General features: G+C 44.8%; 1 protein-coding gene across 5 annotated transcripts in view; it reads right to left on the reverse strand.

Annotated features, from left to right (window-relative positions):
* The window catches only part of LOC135275735 (developmentally-regulated GTP-binding protein 2-like), a 46,342-nt gene extending 34,014 nt beyond the window's left edge, over positions 1–12,328 (reverse strand). For 3 of the 5 annotated variants that reach the window (XR_010343293.1, XR_010343294.1, XM_064378233.1), the window contains exons 1-2: positions 12,109–12,328; positions 5,225–5,274 (exon numbers count right to left, since the gene is read on the reverse strand). Coding sequence is in view for 1 of the 5 variants with exons in the window: in XM_064378233.1 (XP_064234303.1) it covers positions 5,225–5,274; positions 12,109–12,196 (138 nt within the window). In the remaining 4 variants the exon portion in view is untranslated. The remainder of the gene's footprint in view (positions 1–5,224; positions 5,275–12,108) is intronic. The other 2 variants (XR_010343291.1, XR_010343292.1) reach the window with 2 other exon arrangements.
* Positions 12,329–15,622: the final 3,294 nt, after the last annotated feature.

Genomic DNA, 15,622 nt, shown 5'->3' on the forward strand with positions numbered 1-15,622 from the left:
CTTCTATCCATTTTGCCTCCTAATGTTTTTTCAAGTCCGTTCAGATCTCTTTACTTCCACTGCTACCAATCTGGCCCAAGCTATCTGTGGAATTATTTGACTAATGTTCCTTCTTCCTCACCAATCTATAAGTTCAATGAGGACAGGACCTAAATCTTTCTTGCTCACTGTTTTAGTCAGTTTTTGTCTAACTCCCAGAACAGAAGAGGTGTTCTATAGATGGCAGCTAGTATTATTTTGGTTTATTTGCTACTGTTCTGTGTATAAGTTTGTCTTCTTTTTTTTTCTTTGAGATAGAGTCTCACTCTGTCACCCAGGCTGGAGTGCAATGGCGCGATCTCGGCTCACTGTAAACTCTGTCTCCTGGGCTCAAGCAATTCTCATGCCTCAGCCTCCCAAGTAACTGGGATTACAGGCACCCACAATTATGCCAGGCTAATTTTTTTGTATTTTTAGTAGAGACTGCTTTTCACCATGTTGGCCAGGCTGGTCTCAAAATCCTGCCCTCAGGTGATCTATCTGTCTAGGCCTCTCAAAGTGCTGGGATTACAGGCATGAGCCACTGCGCCCAGCCATAAGTTTGTCTTTCTAAGCAGAATGTAAACATCTTGAGGGCTGTTTCTTGTACTGCTTCTATATGATACTAAGGTTAAGTCAGTGAATGTTAAGCAAGATTATGTACTGTCATAATTAGAGTGTAAGCATAGAATTTTTTAGCCTGGTAGAGATTTAGAAATTAGCTAGGCCAGCCAGGCGTGGTGGCTCATGCCTGTAATTCCAGCACTTTGGGAGGCTGAGGGGGCTGGATCACCTGAGTTTGGGAGTTCGAGACCAGCCTGACCAACATAGAGAAACCCTGTCTCTACTAAAAATACAAAATTAGCACATGCCTGTAATCCCAGCTACTTGGGAGGCTGAGACAGGAGAATCGCTTGAACCCGGGAGGCGGAGGTTGCAGTGAGCTGAGACTGGGCCATTGCACTCCAGCTTGGGCAATAGGAGCGAAACTCCACCTCAAAAAAAAAAAAAAAAAAGAAAAAAAGAAATTAGCTAAGCCAATCCCGTCATTCAACAAATAAAGAATCTTCGCAATGTCATACTGTTAGTGGCAAAGTTTAGAGTGGAAGATTGGTGTTCTCACTGTCGGAGACATCTAAGTTCCTTCCTTCTACTACAATTAGATCTAGTCTTTATAGTCTAGACCTTTATAGGTCTCTGCTTGAGAAGAGACCTCTCTGCTTATCAATGCCAATCAAATTTTGCTCAAAGGAGTTTGAACTAATGTGGAATCCAACTGGCTTTAAACGATAAGAAAGAAGTAAACTAGGCTGTAAGTTACCCTATTTGCCCCCTAATTTTACCACTTTCCTAAGCTATAATTAGTCTCTTTCTCCAGCAAATTGAGCATATAGAATACTCAATTTGAGCAATACAACATAAAAACATTTGAAAGAAAAATCTAAATAAGTAGCAGTCTACAGATTTTATGTAAACAAATTAATGAAATTAATATGTAATGACTACGGAAACCATTTCCATTATAATTTTCCCATTTCAACCTCTGTACACTGAACATAATAAAATCAGTCAATAATACAGCATCATTAAAAAGCATGCTCTAAACAAGGACAATGTCTTGATTCCAACAAAAAATAAACAAAGTGAATATATTTTAAATTAAGGTCGTTCATTCATATAAAAAAGCAAAAACTGTAATCAACCATACTTCTGGATAAATTACAGAAAACCAGGCCTTTTAAATGTCAGTGCTTTCCAGCAGTTAACAGACTGCTAAGTTAAGAGTAATCTTCATTTTTTGTCTTACTAAACAAAGTCAACTAATCACTTTTAGGGAACAATTAAATGTGTGATGAATAAGAAGTCAGGGAGAGAGATCCAAGATGGCTGATTAATAACAGCTCAGGAATGTAGCTCCCAGTCAAAGCGCAGAGAACGAGAGGACGTCACACTTTCAGACGAATTTTTGTTGCTCACAGACCAGGAGATTCCCAGCGGAGGAGCCCCACGGGTCACCAGCGCGACTCTTGTGGCCGGCACGGCGGTTTTGCCAGCGCCCCGGCGCGGCGGTTCCCAGTGCAAAGTAAACGGGACTGGGTCCTCTTTTGGTCGACGTTTGGAGCTCCAGGAAGGCAGAGTCGCCTATTCAGCTGATTGAAAAAGGGACTCAAGAACGAAGCCAGATCAGAGATTCCCGGGCAGAAAAGCACCATGAATCTTAACGCCGCTGTTTTAGCCGGCACAGTGGGTTGCTCAGATATCGGCGCTGGGAATCAACAAGTTGGACGTCTACTCAGAGACCTAATTTGAAAGTCAGTAATTACAAAGATGACAGGTGGATAAATTTACAATGACGGGAAGAAACGAGCATAAAAAGGCTGAGAATACCCAAAATCAGAATGCCTCTCGCTCTACAGGGGATCACAGTTCCTCATCAACAAGGGAACAAGGCCTGATGGAGAACGAGTGCGTTCCATTAACAGAATTAGGCTTCAGAATGTGGATAATAAGAAACTTCAGTGAGTTAAAAGAACATGTTCTAGCCCAATGTAAAGAAACTAAGAACCTTGAGAAAAGGTTTGACGAAATCCTAACGAGAATAGACAATTTAGAGAGGAATATAAGTGAATTAATGGAACTGAAGAATACAATACAAGAACTCCGCAAAGTATGCACAGGTTTTAATAGTCGAATTGATCAAGCAGAAGAAAGGATATCAGAGGTTGAAGACCAACTTAATGAAATGAAACGAGAAGATAAGATTAGAGAAGAAAGAGTAAAAAGGAATGAGCAAAGTCTCCAGAAAATAAGGGACTATGTGAAAAGACCTAATTTACGTTTGATAGGTGTACCTGAATGTCATGAAGAGAATGAATCCAAGCTGGAAAATATTCTTCAGGATATTATTCAGGAAAACTTTCCTAACCTAGTAAGGCAGGACAATACTCAACTCCAGGTAATACAGAGAACACCACAAAGATATTCCTCAAGTAGAGCAACCCCAAGACACATAATCGTTAGATTCACCAGAGTTGAAATAAAGGAGAAAATTCTAAGGGCAGCTAGAGAGAAAGGTCAGGTTACCCATAAAGGGAAGCCTATCAGACTTACAGCAGATCTCTCAGCAGAAACTTTACAAACTAGAAGAGAGTGGGGGTCAATATTCAATATCCTCAAAGAGAAGAATTTTCAACCCAGAATCTCATATCCAGCCAAACTAAGCTTCATAAATGAAGGAAAAATAAAATTTTTCATGAACAAGCAAGCACTCAAGAGATTTCATCACCACCAGGCCTGCTTTACAAGAGCTTCTGGAAGAAGCACTATACATAGAAAGGAACAACCAGTATCAGTCATCCCAAAAACCTACCAAAAGGTAAAGAGTATCTCTATAATGAAGACTCTATATCAACTAACAGGAAAAATAGGCAGCTAGCATTAAACAATATTAAATTCATGAATATCAATATTAATCCTAAATTTAAATGGATTAAATGCCCCAATCAATGACACAGACAGGCAAATTGAATAAAAAGTCAAAACCCATTGGTATGCTGTATCCAGATCCATCTCATAAGCAAGGACATACTAAGACTTAAAACAAAGGGTTGGTGGAAGACATACCAATCAGATGGAGGGGGAAAAAAAACAAAAAAACAGGAGTTGTAACTTTTGTCTCTGACAAAATAGACTTTAATAGTAACAAAGACTAAAAGAAACAAAGAAGGACATTACACAATGGTAAAAGGATCAATGCAACAACAGGAGTCAATGATCACAAATACATATGCACCCAATATAGAACACCCAGACACATAAGACAAGTTCTTAATGATTTATAAAGAGACTTGAACTCCCGCACAATAATAGCGGGACACTTTGACACCATATTGTTAATATTCGACGGATCAACGAGATAGAAAATTAACAGGGACATCTATGATTTGAACTCAGACCTTGAATAAGTAAAATTTATAGAATTCTTCACCCCAGGTCCATAGAACATACATTTTTCTCATTACACCTATTTTGAAAGTGATCACATAATTGGAAGTAAATCATTCTTCAGCATTTGCATAGCATTTCACAGACTTAAATGAAATATTGGTTGGCTGTTTGTTTGTTATTTTCTTCCCTTACTCCTTCCTATCTTCGCTGTTAAGCACAATTATTGGCATAAAAGAGGTTTTTATACCTATTTTTAGATTGCATTCCGGCCTGGGCAATAGAGCAAGACTCCTGTTCTCTCTCCCCCTTTCTCTTTCTCTTTTGTTCTTTCTTCTCTTTTTCTCTTCCTCCCTCACTCCCTCTTTCCCTCCTTAAAAAAAAAAAAAAAAGAAGTCACTAGGATCCAGCCAACACACACAAGGCTCAGTAAAAGCCTACTTATGGCTGGGCGTGGTGGCTCATGCCTGTAATCCCAGCACTTTGGCAGTCCGAGGCAGGCGGATCACGAGGTCAGGAGACTGAGATCATCCTGGCTAACATGGTGAAACCCCAACTCAACTAAAAATACAAAAAAAAAAAAAAAAAAAAAAAATTAGCCGGGTGTGGTGGCACACGCCTGTAGTCCCAGCTACTTGGGAAGCTGAGGCAGGAGAACTGCTTAAACCCAGGATGCAGAGGTTGCAGTGAACCAGAGATCATGCCACTGCACTCCAGCCTGGGAGAGTGAGACTCCGTCTCAAAAAAAAAAAAAAAAGAAAGAAAAGCTACTTATGGCTGGGCTCGGTAGCTCACACCTGTAATCCCAGTACTTTTGGGAGGCCAAGGTGGGTGGATCACTTGAGATCAGGAGTTCGACACTGGCCTGGTGAACCCCGTCTCTACCAAAAGTACAAAATTAGTCAGGCATGGTGGCAGGCACCTGTAATCCCAGCTACTCAGGAGGCTAAAGCAGGAGAATTGCCCCAATCTGGGAGGTGGAGGTTGCAATGAGCCAAGATGGTGCCACCGCACTCCAGCCTGGGTGATAAGAGTGAGACTCCATCTCAAAAAAAAAAATTAAAGTAAAGTAAAAGCCTACTTTTTATATGCTAGGTGCTAAAGCATATACAGGTTAAAGAGGGAAACAAATCAAAATCCTAATTATAAAATAAGGCAGAAATGATTAATGCCAAAAAAGAGAAGATCACAGGATTAAAGAGCCCACAAACCCAAAGCACATCACTTTTGAATGCAGTGGATTGCCGGCGGCAGAACTTACCTTTAATGGACTTGACATCTGAGGTCTTCTCTTGTTCTCTTTGCCTTTCACTGGAATAAAAAAGATCACTATGACCAACTTTTGTAGTCAGAGATCCATTCTATAACAACACTGTAAAAATTAGACCAGCTTTATTCTAAGATGAGTATTCAAAGTTCTGGAACAACGGACAGCCTTGGAGGAGGGCACAAGAGGGCAGCTGTCGGCAAAGGCTTCTCTAACGAAAGTGACCCTGGAACAGCATCCAGTCAAAAGAGCTGAACCTGCTTATGGAGAGACAATGTAGTCACAACACCTGGGGTCAAATTTTGGCTCTACCACTTATAAGCCATGTGATCTTGGACAAGTTACTTTACTTCTCTGGCTCGTAATTTCCTTGATTTATAAAATTAGGTCAACAATAAAAACTACCTTGGAGGGTTGTTGATTAAAAAAAAAAAAATTACCTGTAAGGGACTTAGAAGAGTAACTAGCACAGTAAATTTAGGGCAAATGTTAACCAACATTATCCTCCATAGTACTGGCTACTAGAAGCATAGTGAAGAAAGATCTTTGGTTGTGTATCACATCTTCTTATTCCTCCCATACCATCAAGTACAAACATTCTAAACCTCTAACACTCAAAGTATAACAATTTGTCTGTAAAATAATCACATAATTGCTCCTTTATTACACAAAACAGGAAAAACTCTGCTGTAGATAAGCTAATATGACATCCAAGAAAGGAAGCTGCCCAGCAGCTTGAGCCAAGTGTGAATTCTATTACAGGCTCTAACATAAGACTATTTTTAACCTTCTTTTCTTGTGATTTTTTTCAACATTAAACTTTAAAAAAATCTTACCATGAAAAGGTTATCAAAATAAGAAATGCCAAAATGTGCCCATCTCTCTATTTGTGCTCTTAAACATTAAAAGGTGAAAGGCTAGTAGCAGGAAATAACTTGCCCTCAGGGTATCTGGTTGAAGTCAATTCATCAACAGTTGAGTACTTGGTATGTGCCAGTCAGGCTCCCAGCTCAGAAAAGGCAGTGCTTTTGCCTTCAGAAAAGCAATTTACATTCAAGCGTGTGGACAATGTGAAAATAAATAAGATCACTGCAGGTACTGATCACAGTTGTCAGGTAGACAACATTTAAAAATGTTGTAGGCTACTGGTGTTTGCAGTCCTCTCAGCAGCAACTGCCCATGGACTGAATCTCTCACCTGAAACATTAACTTGTCTTGGCTTCCTCGACTCCTCTCTTCTGCGTAAACACATCTATTTCCTGGCTGAGCTACCCATTCTTAAGGCTTACAATACCATAGATATGCTGTTACTCCTAAATTTCTATCTCCATCCTAAATCTCTTTTATCTCAAATTCATATAGCTAACCACATACCTGCCATCTTCCATAATTCCACTTGTCTAAAATGGAACATGTCATCTTTTCCCAAACCTGTTCCTACTCAATCTTCATCTTCTCTCATGAATGACATTGTCATCCACCCACTACTCAGACCAAAATTCTGGAAGTCATCCTCCATATGGTCTGTTTATTACCTTCCATATGCAAACTATGACCAACTGATTCTACTGTCAAAATACACCACCGCAGTTCCACTTCTACCACCCTAAAAACATTCTCCTACTATCAATCAGATCTCCTATGTTATACTACCATGAAAGTACACACAAGCCAACAATCAAATATCAACATTTTGCTGTTTTTCCTTTTGTCCTCCTAAGTATTATACATAGAGCTCAAAGTTCCTATGAATCACCACTTGACCCCTCCCTTCCCAGATATAAATATTATATTAAATTAGATATTTTCTGGCTGGGCACAGTGCCTCATGCCTGTAATCCCAGGACTTTGGGAGGCAACGGTGGGAGGATCACTTGAGGTCAGGAGTTGGAGACCAGCCTGGCCAAAGTAGTGAAACCGTCTCTACTAAAAATACAAAAAATTAGCTGGGTGGCATGGTACACGCCTGTAATCCCAGCTACTTAGGAGGCTGAGGCAAGAGAATTGCTTGAATCCAGTAGGCAGAGGTTGCAGTGAGTGAAGATCACACCAAATTTTGTGCTTTTTTTTTTTTTTGGGTGGGGCGCCTTGGCTCACACCTGTAATCCCAGAACTTTGGGAGGCAGATCACCTGAGGTCAGGAGTTCGAGACCAGCCTGGCCAATAGGGCAAAACTCAGTCTCTACTGAAACTGCAAAAATTAGCCAGGCCTGGTGGCATGTGCCTGTAATTTCGGCTACTCAGGAGGCTAAGACACGAGAATCACTTGAAGCCAGGAGGCAGAGGTTGCAGTGAGCCAAATCGTGCCACTGTACTCCAGCCAGGGTGACGGAGTCTCTGTTGCCTAGGCTAGAGTGTAGTGGCACCATCTTGGCTCACTGCAACCTGTGCCTCCTAGGTTCAAGCGATTCTCTTGCCTCAGCCTCCTGAGTAGCTGAAATTACAGGCATGTGTCAGCCACCACGCCCAGCTAATTTTTGCATTTTTAGTAGAGACAGGGTTTCACCATGTTGGCCAGACTTATCTCAAACTCCTGATGTCAAGTGATCCGTCCGCCTCACCCTCCCAAAGTGCTGGGATTGTAGGCATCAACCACCATGCCTAAACTTGCCCATTCCCAGTTTTTGTAAGTAAAGTTTTATTGTAGCACAGCCATGCCCATTTGCTTACATATTGCCTATGGCTTCAAGGATAGAGGAGAATGTGACAAAAAGCATATGGTCCGCAAAACCTAAAATGTTTACTATTTGGCCCCTAAGAGAAAAAGTCTGTTGATCTGATATGTATGAGAGGAGGAAGGAAATTATTTTTTGCCAGGCAATGGATAACCAGCATCATTTACAGACTAGTCTATCCTTTCCCAACTAACTAGGAATTCTTTTTATATTGCATATATACCTGGGTCTCTTTCTGTTCATTTGTTTTGAAATACATACCATAAGTATCAAGAATGGAAGGGAAACCAAATGGAAGCCTACAGCAAAATAATGCTGTCTCCTCAATCTTTATAAAATCAGCTCCCTCTTGACATTTAAGCTGAGATTTGAATGTCATCTCCTTAGAGGACTTCCTTAACTGCTCAATCTTAACAGAGATGACTGCTTAGATAGACCAGGGTGCTAACTATCAGATGGTGAGAAGTGATTGGATTTGAGTATGTCCAACGTAGACCTAAACAGATTTGCGGATGGGTCATATAGAGTAGGAGGAGAGGTTCAAGGATGTACTAAAGTTTTGGCCTGAGCAATTAAAAAAGCCAAAAACGCGGGCGGGTGCAGTGGCTCATGCCTGTAATCCCAGCACTTTGGGAGGCTGAGGCAGGCAGATCATCTAAGTTCAGGAGTTCGAAACCAGCCTGACCAACATGGTGAAACCCTGTCTCTACTAAAAATACAAAAAATTAGCCAGGTGTGGTGGCACATGCCAGTAATCCCAGCTACTCGGAAGGCGGAGGCAGAAGAATCACTTGGCCTGGGAGGCAGAGGTTGCAGTGAGCTGAGATCACGCCACTGCACTCCAGCCTCGGCAGTAAGAGTTAAACTCTCCAAGAAAAAAATAAAAAAAAAAAAGCCTCAGAAAAAAATCCAAAAATGCTACTTATTGAAATGAGAAAAACTGGTGAACATGTTTAAAAGTACTAAATCTGGTATAAAATTTTAGATATCGTAAGTTGAAGGTATCTATTGGATCAAGTTGTCCTGCACGCGGCCCATGATGGCTTTAAATGCGCCCAACACAAACTTGTAAACTTTTTTGAAACATAATGAGTTTTTGTGACTTTTTTTTTTTTTTGAGACCGAGTCTTGCTCTGTTGCCAGGTGCCAGGCTGGAGTACAGTGGCGCAATCTCGGCTCACTGCAATCTCCTCCTCCTACAGGTGCATGCCACCACACCCAGCTAATTTTTTCACCATGTTGGCCAGGATGGTCTCGATCTCTTGACCTCGTGATCCACCTGCCTTGGCCTCCCAAAGTGCTGAGATTACAGGTGTGAGCCACTGTGCCCAGCCTTTTTTTTTTTTTTAAAGCTCATCAGCTATTGTTAGTGTTAGTGTATTTTATGTGTGGCCCCAGACAATTCTTCTTCCAAGGTGGCCCAGGGAAACCAAAAGATTGGACACCCCTGTATTAGACAGTCAGGTAGAGATATAAAGTGAAGCTAAAGTTGGATCCACCAGTCTGGATTCCAGGGCAAGGATCCAAGTTGTAAAGATTAAATTTGGGAATCATTAACGCATTGGTTGTACTTAAAGCCTGCATCAAATCCCTAATAGGACCATCTCCAGCTTCTACTCTTGACACATCCAGACTCCAAAAAGCATCTACAACGATTTTTTTTTTTTTGAGACAGGGTCTCACTGTGTTGCAGTGGTGGGATCATACCTTACTGCAGCCTCCAACTCCTGGGCTCAAGTGATCTTTCTGTTTCAGCCTCCTGAATAGCTCACGACACCCAGCTATTTTTTTTCCTTCTTTTTGTAGAGATGGAGTCTCTTTATGCTGTGCAGGTTGATCTCGAACTGGCCTCAGGTGATCCTCCTGTCTCAGCCTCCCACAGTGCTTGATTACAGGAGTAAGCCACTGTGACCTAGAATGATCTTTTTAAGATATAAGTTCAGATCACCCCTCTTTCAAAATTTTAAATTAATATTCTCTCTGTATTTTGTTTTGAGACAGGGTCTCACTTTGTCATCCAGGCTGGAGTGTAGTGACTCAAATATGGCTCTTTGTAGCCTCCACCTCCGAGGCTCAAGTGATCCTTCTACCTCAGCTTCCTGAGCAGCTGGGACCACAGGTGTGCACCACCATACCTAGCTAATTTTTTAACATTTTGTACAGGTCTCACGTTGCTCAGGCTGGTCCTAACTCCTGGGCTCAAGCTATCCTCCTGCCTCAGCCTCCTAAAGTACTGGGATTACAGGCATAAGCCACCATGTTCGGCATCTCGGCATTAGGAACAAAACCTAACCATGGCCTATAGAGCTCTCAATCACCTGATACTTGCCTGCATCTATGCCCCAGTCACAGCAGCCTTCTTTCCTCTCTTGAAGGGCACCATGCTCTTTCTTGCCGCCTGGCCTTTGAACATGCTATTCGCTGGCCTCTCTAGTTACCTCCTACTGATCCTTCAGCTCTAAGTTTCAAGGTCACCTGCTGAGGTCTCTATCTAACATCTAACCAAAATGCGTTTCTCCTCTTTAATCTTTCGTAACAGTTTACTCCATTTGTAAACATACACCTATACACGCACACTTACACGGAGCAAGAGGGACAAGAGAGATTTGTTTGCTTACTTATTGTCTGTTTATCCCAGCAGACAGTAAGCTCCATGGGTGCAGGGTCATTGTCGTGTTCACTACCCAACAGTGAGGGCCTAGCATAGCGCCTGGCAGACTGTGGACACTCAAAAGATATTTGTTGAATACAGACAACAGTCTCTTGTGCAACATGCAATGTGCCTCGTTATTCTTAGAATGTTTTTTCCTCCCTTAAAAAAACAAAAGTTAACCACTTCAGTAACAATAAATTAGAGAGCTATTAAGTATGCCCCTGCCTTACCAATCAGGCTTCCTCCTGTTTTACCGGTTTCATTCATTCAGCACTTTCATTCATTCAGCACCTAGCATCAGTTACCAAAACCCTGTACCTACTCAAGAAGTAGTCATTCGGAGTTCAATAGGCCTTTGGGAATCATCTAATTCTCAGCTCACAGAAGACAGAAAAGTTAGTTAACTGGTCTGTCCACCATTACAGTTAATAGCAGGCTGTCATATGAATCCAAGTTCCTGATTTTGTTTAGTGCTTTTTCCACAACCTATTTCTGGCTGGGTGTGGTGGCTCACACCTGTAATCTTAGCACTTTGGGAGGACGAGGCAGGCGGATCACTTGAGGTCAGGGTCAGGAATTCAAGACCAGCCTGACCAACATGTTGAAATCCCGTCTCTACTAAAAATACAAAAATTAGCCAGGCATGGTGGGGCATGCTTGTAATCCCAGCGACGTGGGAGGCTGAGGCAGGAGAATCGACTGAATCCGAGATCGCACCATTGCACTCCAGCCTGGGAGACAAGAGCGAAACTCCATCTCAAAACAAAACAAACCCATTTCTGTCTGGTACATTTTATCTGAAACAACAAGAACTGACAGGAAAAATCACTATTGTCCGCAGACCCACACTTGCTCACTTCGGATATGTATTTTTAATTAACTGCAACAACCTTACTCAGAATCCAAATCAAGCTGCTTCTACGTAAATATTCGGCAGGTAATACAACTGAAAATCAAAAATGCAAGTAGTTCGTTTATAAAGTTAGGGTTCCAGTACTTAGTAAACTTGCCAAGTCATCAAAAGTAGTGGTCTTCCTGTTGGCGAACTTTAGCAATAAGTAATTTTATTTTAGGAACGGCAGTAACTACCTCTCCCCACAAAGAGTAAACTGGAAGACAGCACTGGTCGAAGAAAATAATTTTTCACATGTTGCTTTTACACATAAAACCCTCAATATTTGGAAAACTCAGACTTTCAAAATAAGGTACTAGAGAGATTTCCTTGATCTTGATCCACAGTGCGGAAAGAAACACAAAAAAACCTAAAACCCCCCTAAGAACTGTTGTTAAGCATATACGCATGAACTTCTGTGGGTTTCAGCAATCGCTTCTGAACCGGCGCGACAATTCTCTGACCTCGCGCAAGAAGGCCACCTTCTCCCTCCCAGAAGAGTCCCGGAGCAGAGCAAGACACTCAGGAGGCGTCTGCGCGGAGGCCGAGGCTCGCTGAAGGCCTTGCTGCAGCCCTGGAGGAAGCCCTCGCAGGCCCACCTGCCCCACCGCCACCCCTGATGCCCGGCCTGACTTCCCGCCGGCGCCCCCTCAGCTACCTTTCCGCCAGAAGAAGGACACGGCGGGGCCCGGGTCGGGGCGGTGGGTGCGGGGGGACTGGCGCGGGGAGGGCCCGGCTCCCCTCATTCAGCAACCAGCCCGGACTTCCGGGTCCAGAGGGGCCGCCGCACTAGCGCGAAAAGAGACCCTTCTTCCGGGAGCTGGCCCCACCGCCTCCTCGGGATGCCCAGGCAGCTCCAGCCGCCATATTATCCACAAGCCGCCCGCCGGAGCTCCGGTCCTTCCCCGCGCGAGGCTTCACGGGAGGTCAAGCGCCGGCTCCGCCCCTTTCCCCGACCCCCCTCCCGCGGGTGCAGGGGCGCGAGCCCGCGTCGCCCACGTGACTCTACGCGCGTGCGACCCGCGCCTCTAGTCCGGGCCCGGAGGTGCCTGGAGCGGGCTACGGTGCCTGGAGCGGGCTACGGTTCCTGTAGCTGCTTTGTGGTGTCTGTCACCGGCCCTTGGTGGAGCGCTGCAGACCCAGTCTCTGCAAAACCAACCCGCCTCGAGCGAGAGCCCTCCCTGCAGCTGGAACGGCGCGGGCCTTACGTCCCGGGCTTCCGGCCCGGGGCACCCTTCAGAGTGTGCCCTCCTAAAAGGCAGGGCCAACACTGCCACGCTCGGGCTGGACCCGTCCTGCTCCTCGGTTCGAGTTTTGCTCACAGGCGCTGGCCGGCACGAGCAGCTTTCACCCTGCACGCCAGCCTCTGCAGCAGCTCACCGCGGCCCGCGGCTTCCATGCAGAACCCTGATTGGGAAAAGGCACAACCTGCTGCGTGCGGAACCAGCAGCTCCCTCGGTCACGGTGACCTCGCGAATGAAAAGAGGAAGCGGGTTTATTGCGGAGTGCAATCCCTGCGAATGCTCAACTTTGTAAGGAGCTGCAACCTAAAAACCTCGTCAGTATTTAAAAGCAAGCTCCAGTGAATCATCCTTACTCAAATGCCATTTTCCTTGGAATCTTCTGACCTTCCCTCTACTCCCAAAGCAAAATGAATCAAGCCTCCCTGTCTTTGGTGCTCCTTACACCCCGCGAGTGCGCTCAGCAGCTAAGTGACAGTTTTAACTGCTCCCTGGGGTTGGGGTGGGGAGGGCAGGAAGGTAATAGTAACTCTAAATAAAGGTTCGCTGGAGTTTTTAAACCAGTGAAGTTTATCACGTGACAGATAGGGAACCAGCCCCATCAGAGGCAACTGGCCCAAGATTGTTCAGTAAGTCCAAAAACCCGAAATAGGCAAATCCCTTAGCCTCCTTTAATAATGATAGGGTCTTTTCACTGTATTATTAGAGCAGGTAAAAAGATTTGCCTATTTCCTTTCTGGCCCGGAGCGGTGGTTCACGCCTGTAATCCTAGCACTTTGGGAGGCAGAGGCGTGCAGATCATCTGTCTGGAGTTAGACCAGCCTGGCCAAGATGGCAAAACCCTGTCTCTACTAAAAATACAAAAATTAGCTGGGCGTCATGGCGCGCGCCTGTAATCCCACCTACGCAGGAGGCTGAGGCAGGAGAATCTCTTGAACACCGCAGGCCGAGGTTGCAGTGAGCCGATATCGCGCCACTGCACTCCAGGCTGGGCAACAGAGGAAGACTTATCAAAAAAAAAAAAAAAAAAAAAAAGGTTTGCCTATTTCGTTTCAGAGCATTGCGCTATACCCTCCGGATGAATAATAGTCCTTGAAGTCAGTCCTGGCATCTGGAAAACTAGGCACTGAAAAATAAAGTCAGCTGCCGAAGGTCACACTCTAACTGGGGGTGAAGCCTGGATTTCAAGGTCAAGCCTCTCTCCAGGTAGGGAGAGGGAGTCAGGAGCGCTGGGCGGAAGCAACGCGGGCGGCGGCTCCGGAAGCCCAGAGTGAGCTGGTGCCGCTTTCCCCGGCCTTGGCTGGGCCTGCACTGGGAGATTGCGCGGCGCCCACCCGGGGATCCGAGATGCCCTCGGAAGCCAATCTGTGTTCTGGACGGACCACACCCCGCTGTCTGTAGCCAATAAAACCCTGGATCGTGCATCCCACCCCCACCAAAGGGAGATTGGCTGAAGCCGAGGACCCGGGCGCGGTCTCCGTGGGATTTCTCTGCAGGCTGATGAAACACGTGGCTATCTAGCAGGGGCCCAAGTACAGGGTGTCTACACTTCAGCAAGAAAGCGCAGCGCCCTTCTCTCGTTCCCTTCTAGAGTGCAGTCCCTCGCTGGGGCTTTTGTATTTGTTGTGTGTTTAGTTGGATGGGGCGGGAGGGAGGCAGGGGAGGGAACAGTGCGAGAAATCCCCTGAATGTGTCTGACAGGGGAGCAGATCTGACAGAGTTGGGGGAGGAGGACTCCAAGTTCCTCTTTCCTCATTCTCTCCAGCTAAGCAGAGTCAGTGCAGAAGCAGTGTCTCACCTCGACTTCCAGTGTGATTGCAGCTTTTGCCCCGCCTACCAGAAATTCTGAAGTTGCCTCATCCCCGACAGCTGCAGACACCTCAGTCATGATAATGGCGGTCATTATTTATGAAGTACTTATTACGCGCCCTCCTTGAATTAAGTGCTTTACAATTACTATCTCACTTAATCCATCACTCTTGCCCTTCCCCGAAAAGAGACCCTGTGAGATGGCTGCCATCACAACCCTCAATTTACAGATGCGGCCTGAGGCTCCGGGTAACTTATGCAGGTTCATAAGGCTGGAAGAGGTAGAGACAGGGTTTCAATCACTGTCAATCAGATTCCAAATCCATTCGTTTATACCACTTTCTCCTGTCTTTCTCTCCACCCACTTATTTATCCAGTGTCCCGGAATGGGATATCTGTCGGGCAGGTATAAGGGGATGAATGACATCTGGCAGTACAGATGCTTCGGGTGCCTTCTGAATCATCACCCATTAGAATTTTTTTTTTTTTTTTTTAGACGGAGTTTCGCTCTTGTTACCCAGGCTGGAGTGCAATAGCGCGATCTCGGCTCACCGCAACCTCCGCCTCCTGGGTTCAGGCAATTCTCCTGCCTCAGCCTCCTGAGTAGCTGGGATTACAGGCACGCGCCACCATGTCCAGCTAATTTTTTGTATTTTTAGTAGAGACGGGGTTTCACCATGTTGACCAGGATGGTCTCGATCTCTTAACCTCGTGATCCACCGGCCTCGGCCTCCCAAAGTGCTGGGATTACAGGCGTGAGCCACCGTGCCGGGCTAGAATGTTTATATACTTAGGGAAGCTTGCTGCTAAGAGTATTGTCATTTAATCTTTTGAAATTTGATGATCCACATATAAGTAAAGTCAAAACAAGAATTTAAAAATAACAAGAATATTACATTAGCCTGAATACCCAGCTGTGCCAAACTAATACCCTGCATTGTATTTCTGAATTAACTTGATAGAGTCATTTTAGTTTACATGGAAGATAAAATAAATTGGCCGGGCACGGTGGTTTGCGCCTGTAACATCCAGCATTTGGGGAAGCCGAGGAGGGCAGATCACGAGGTCAGGAGTTCGAGCCCAGCCTGGCCAACATAGTGAAATCCATCTGTACTAAAAATA

The sequence above is a fragment of the Aotus nancymaae genome, unplaced genomic scaffold (genome assembly GCF_030222135.1).
Source record: "Aotus nancymaae isolate 86718 unplaced genomic scaffold, 86718_ANA_hifiasm-v0.15.2.pri h1tg000018l, whole genome shotgun sequence".
Classification (NCBI taxonomy): Eukaryota; Metazoa; Chordata; class Mammalia; order Primates; family Aotidae; genus Aotus; species Aotus nancymaae.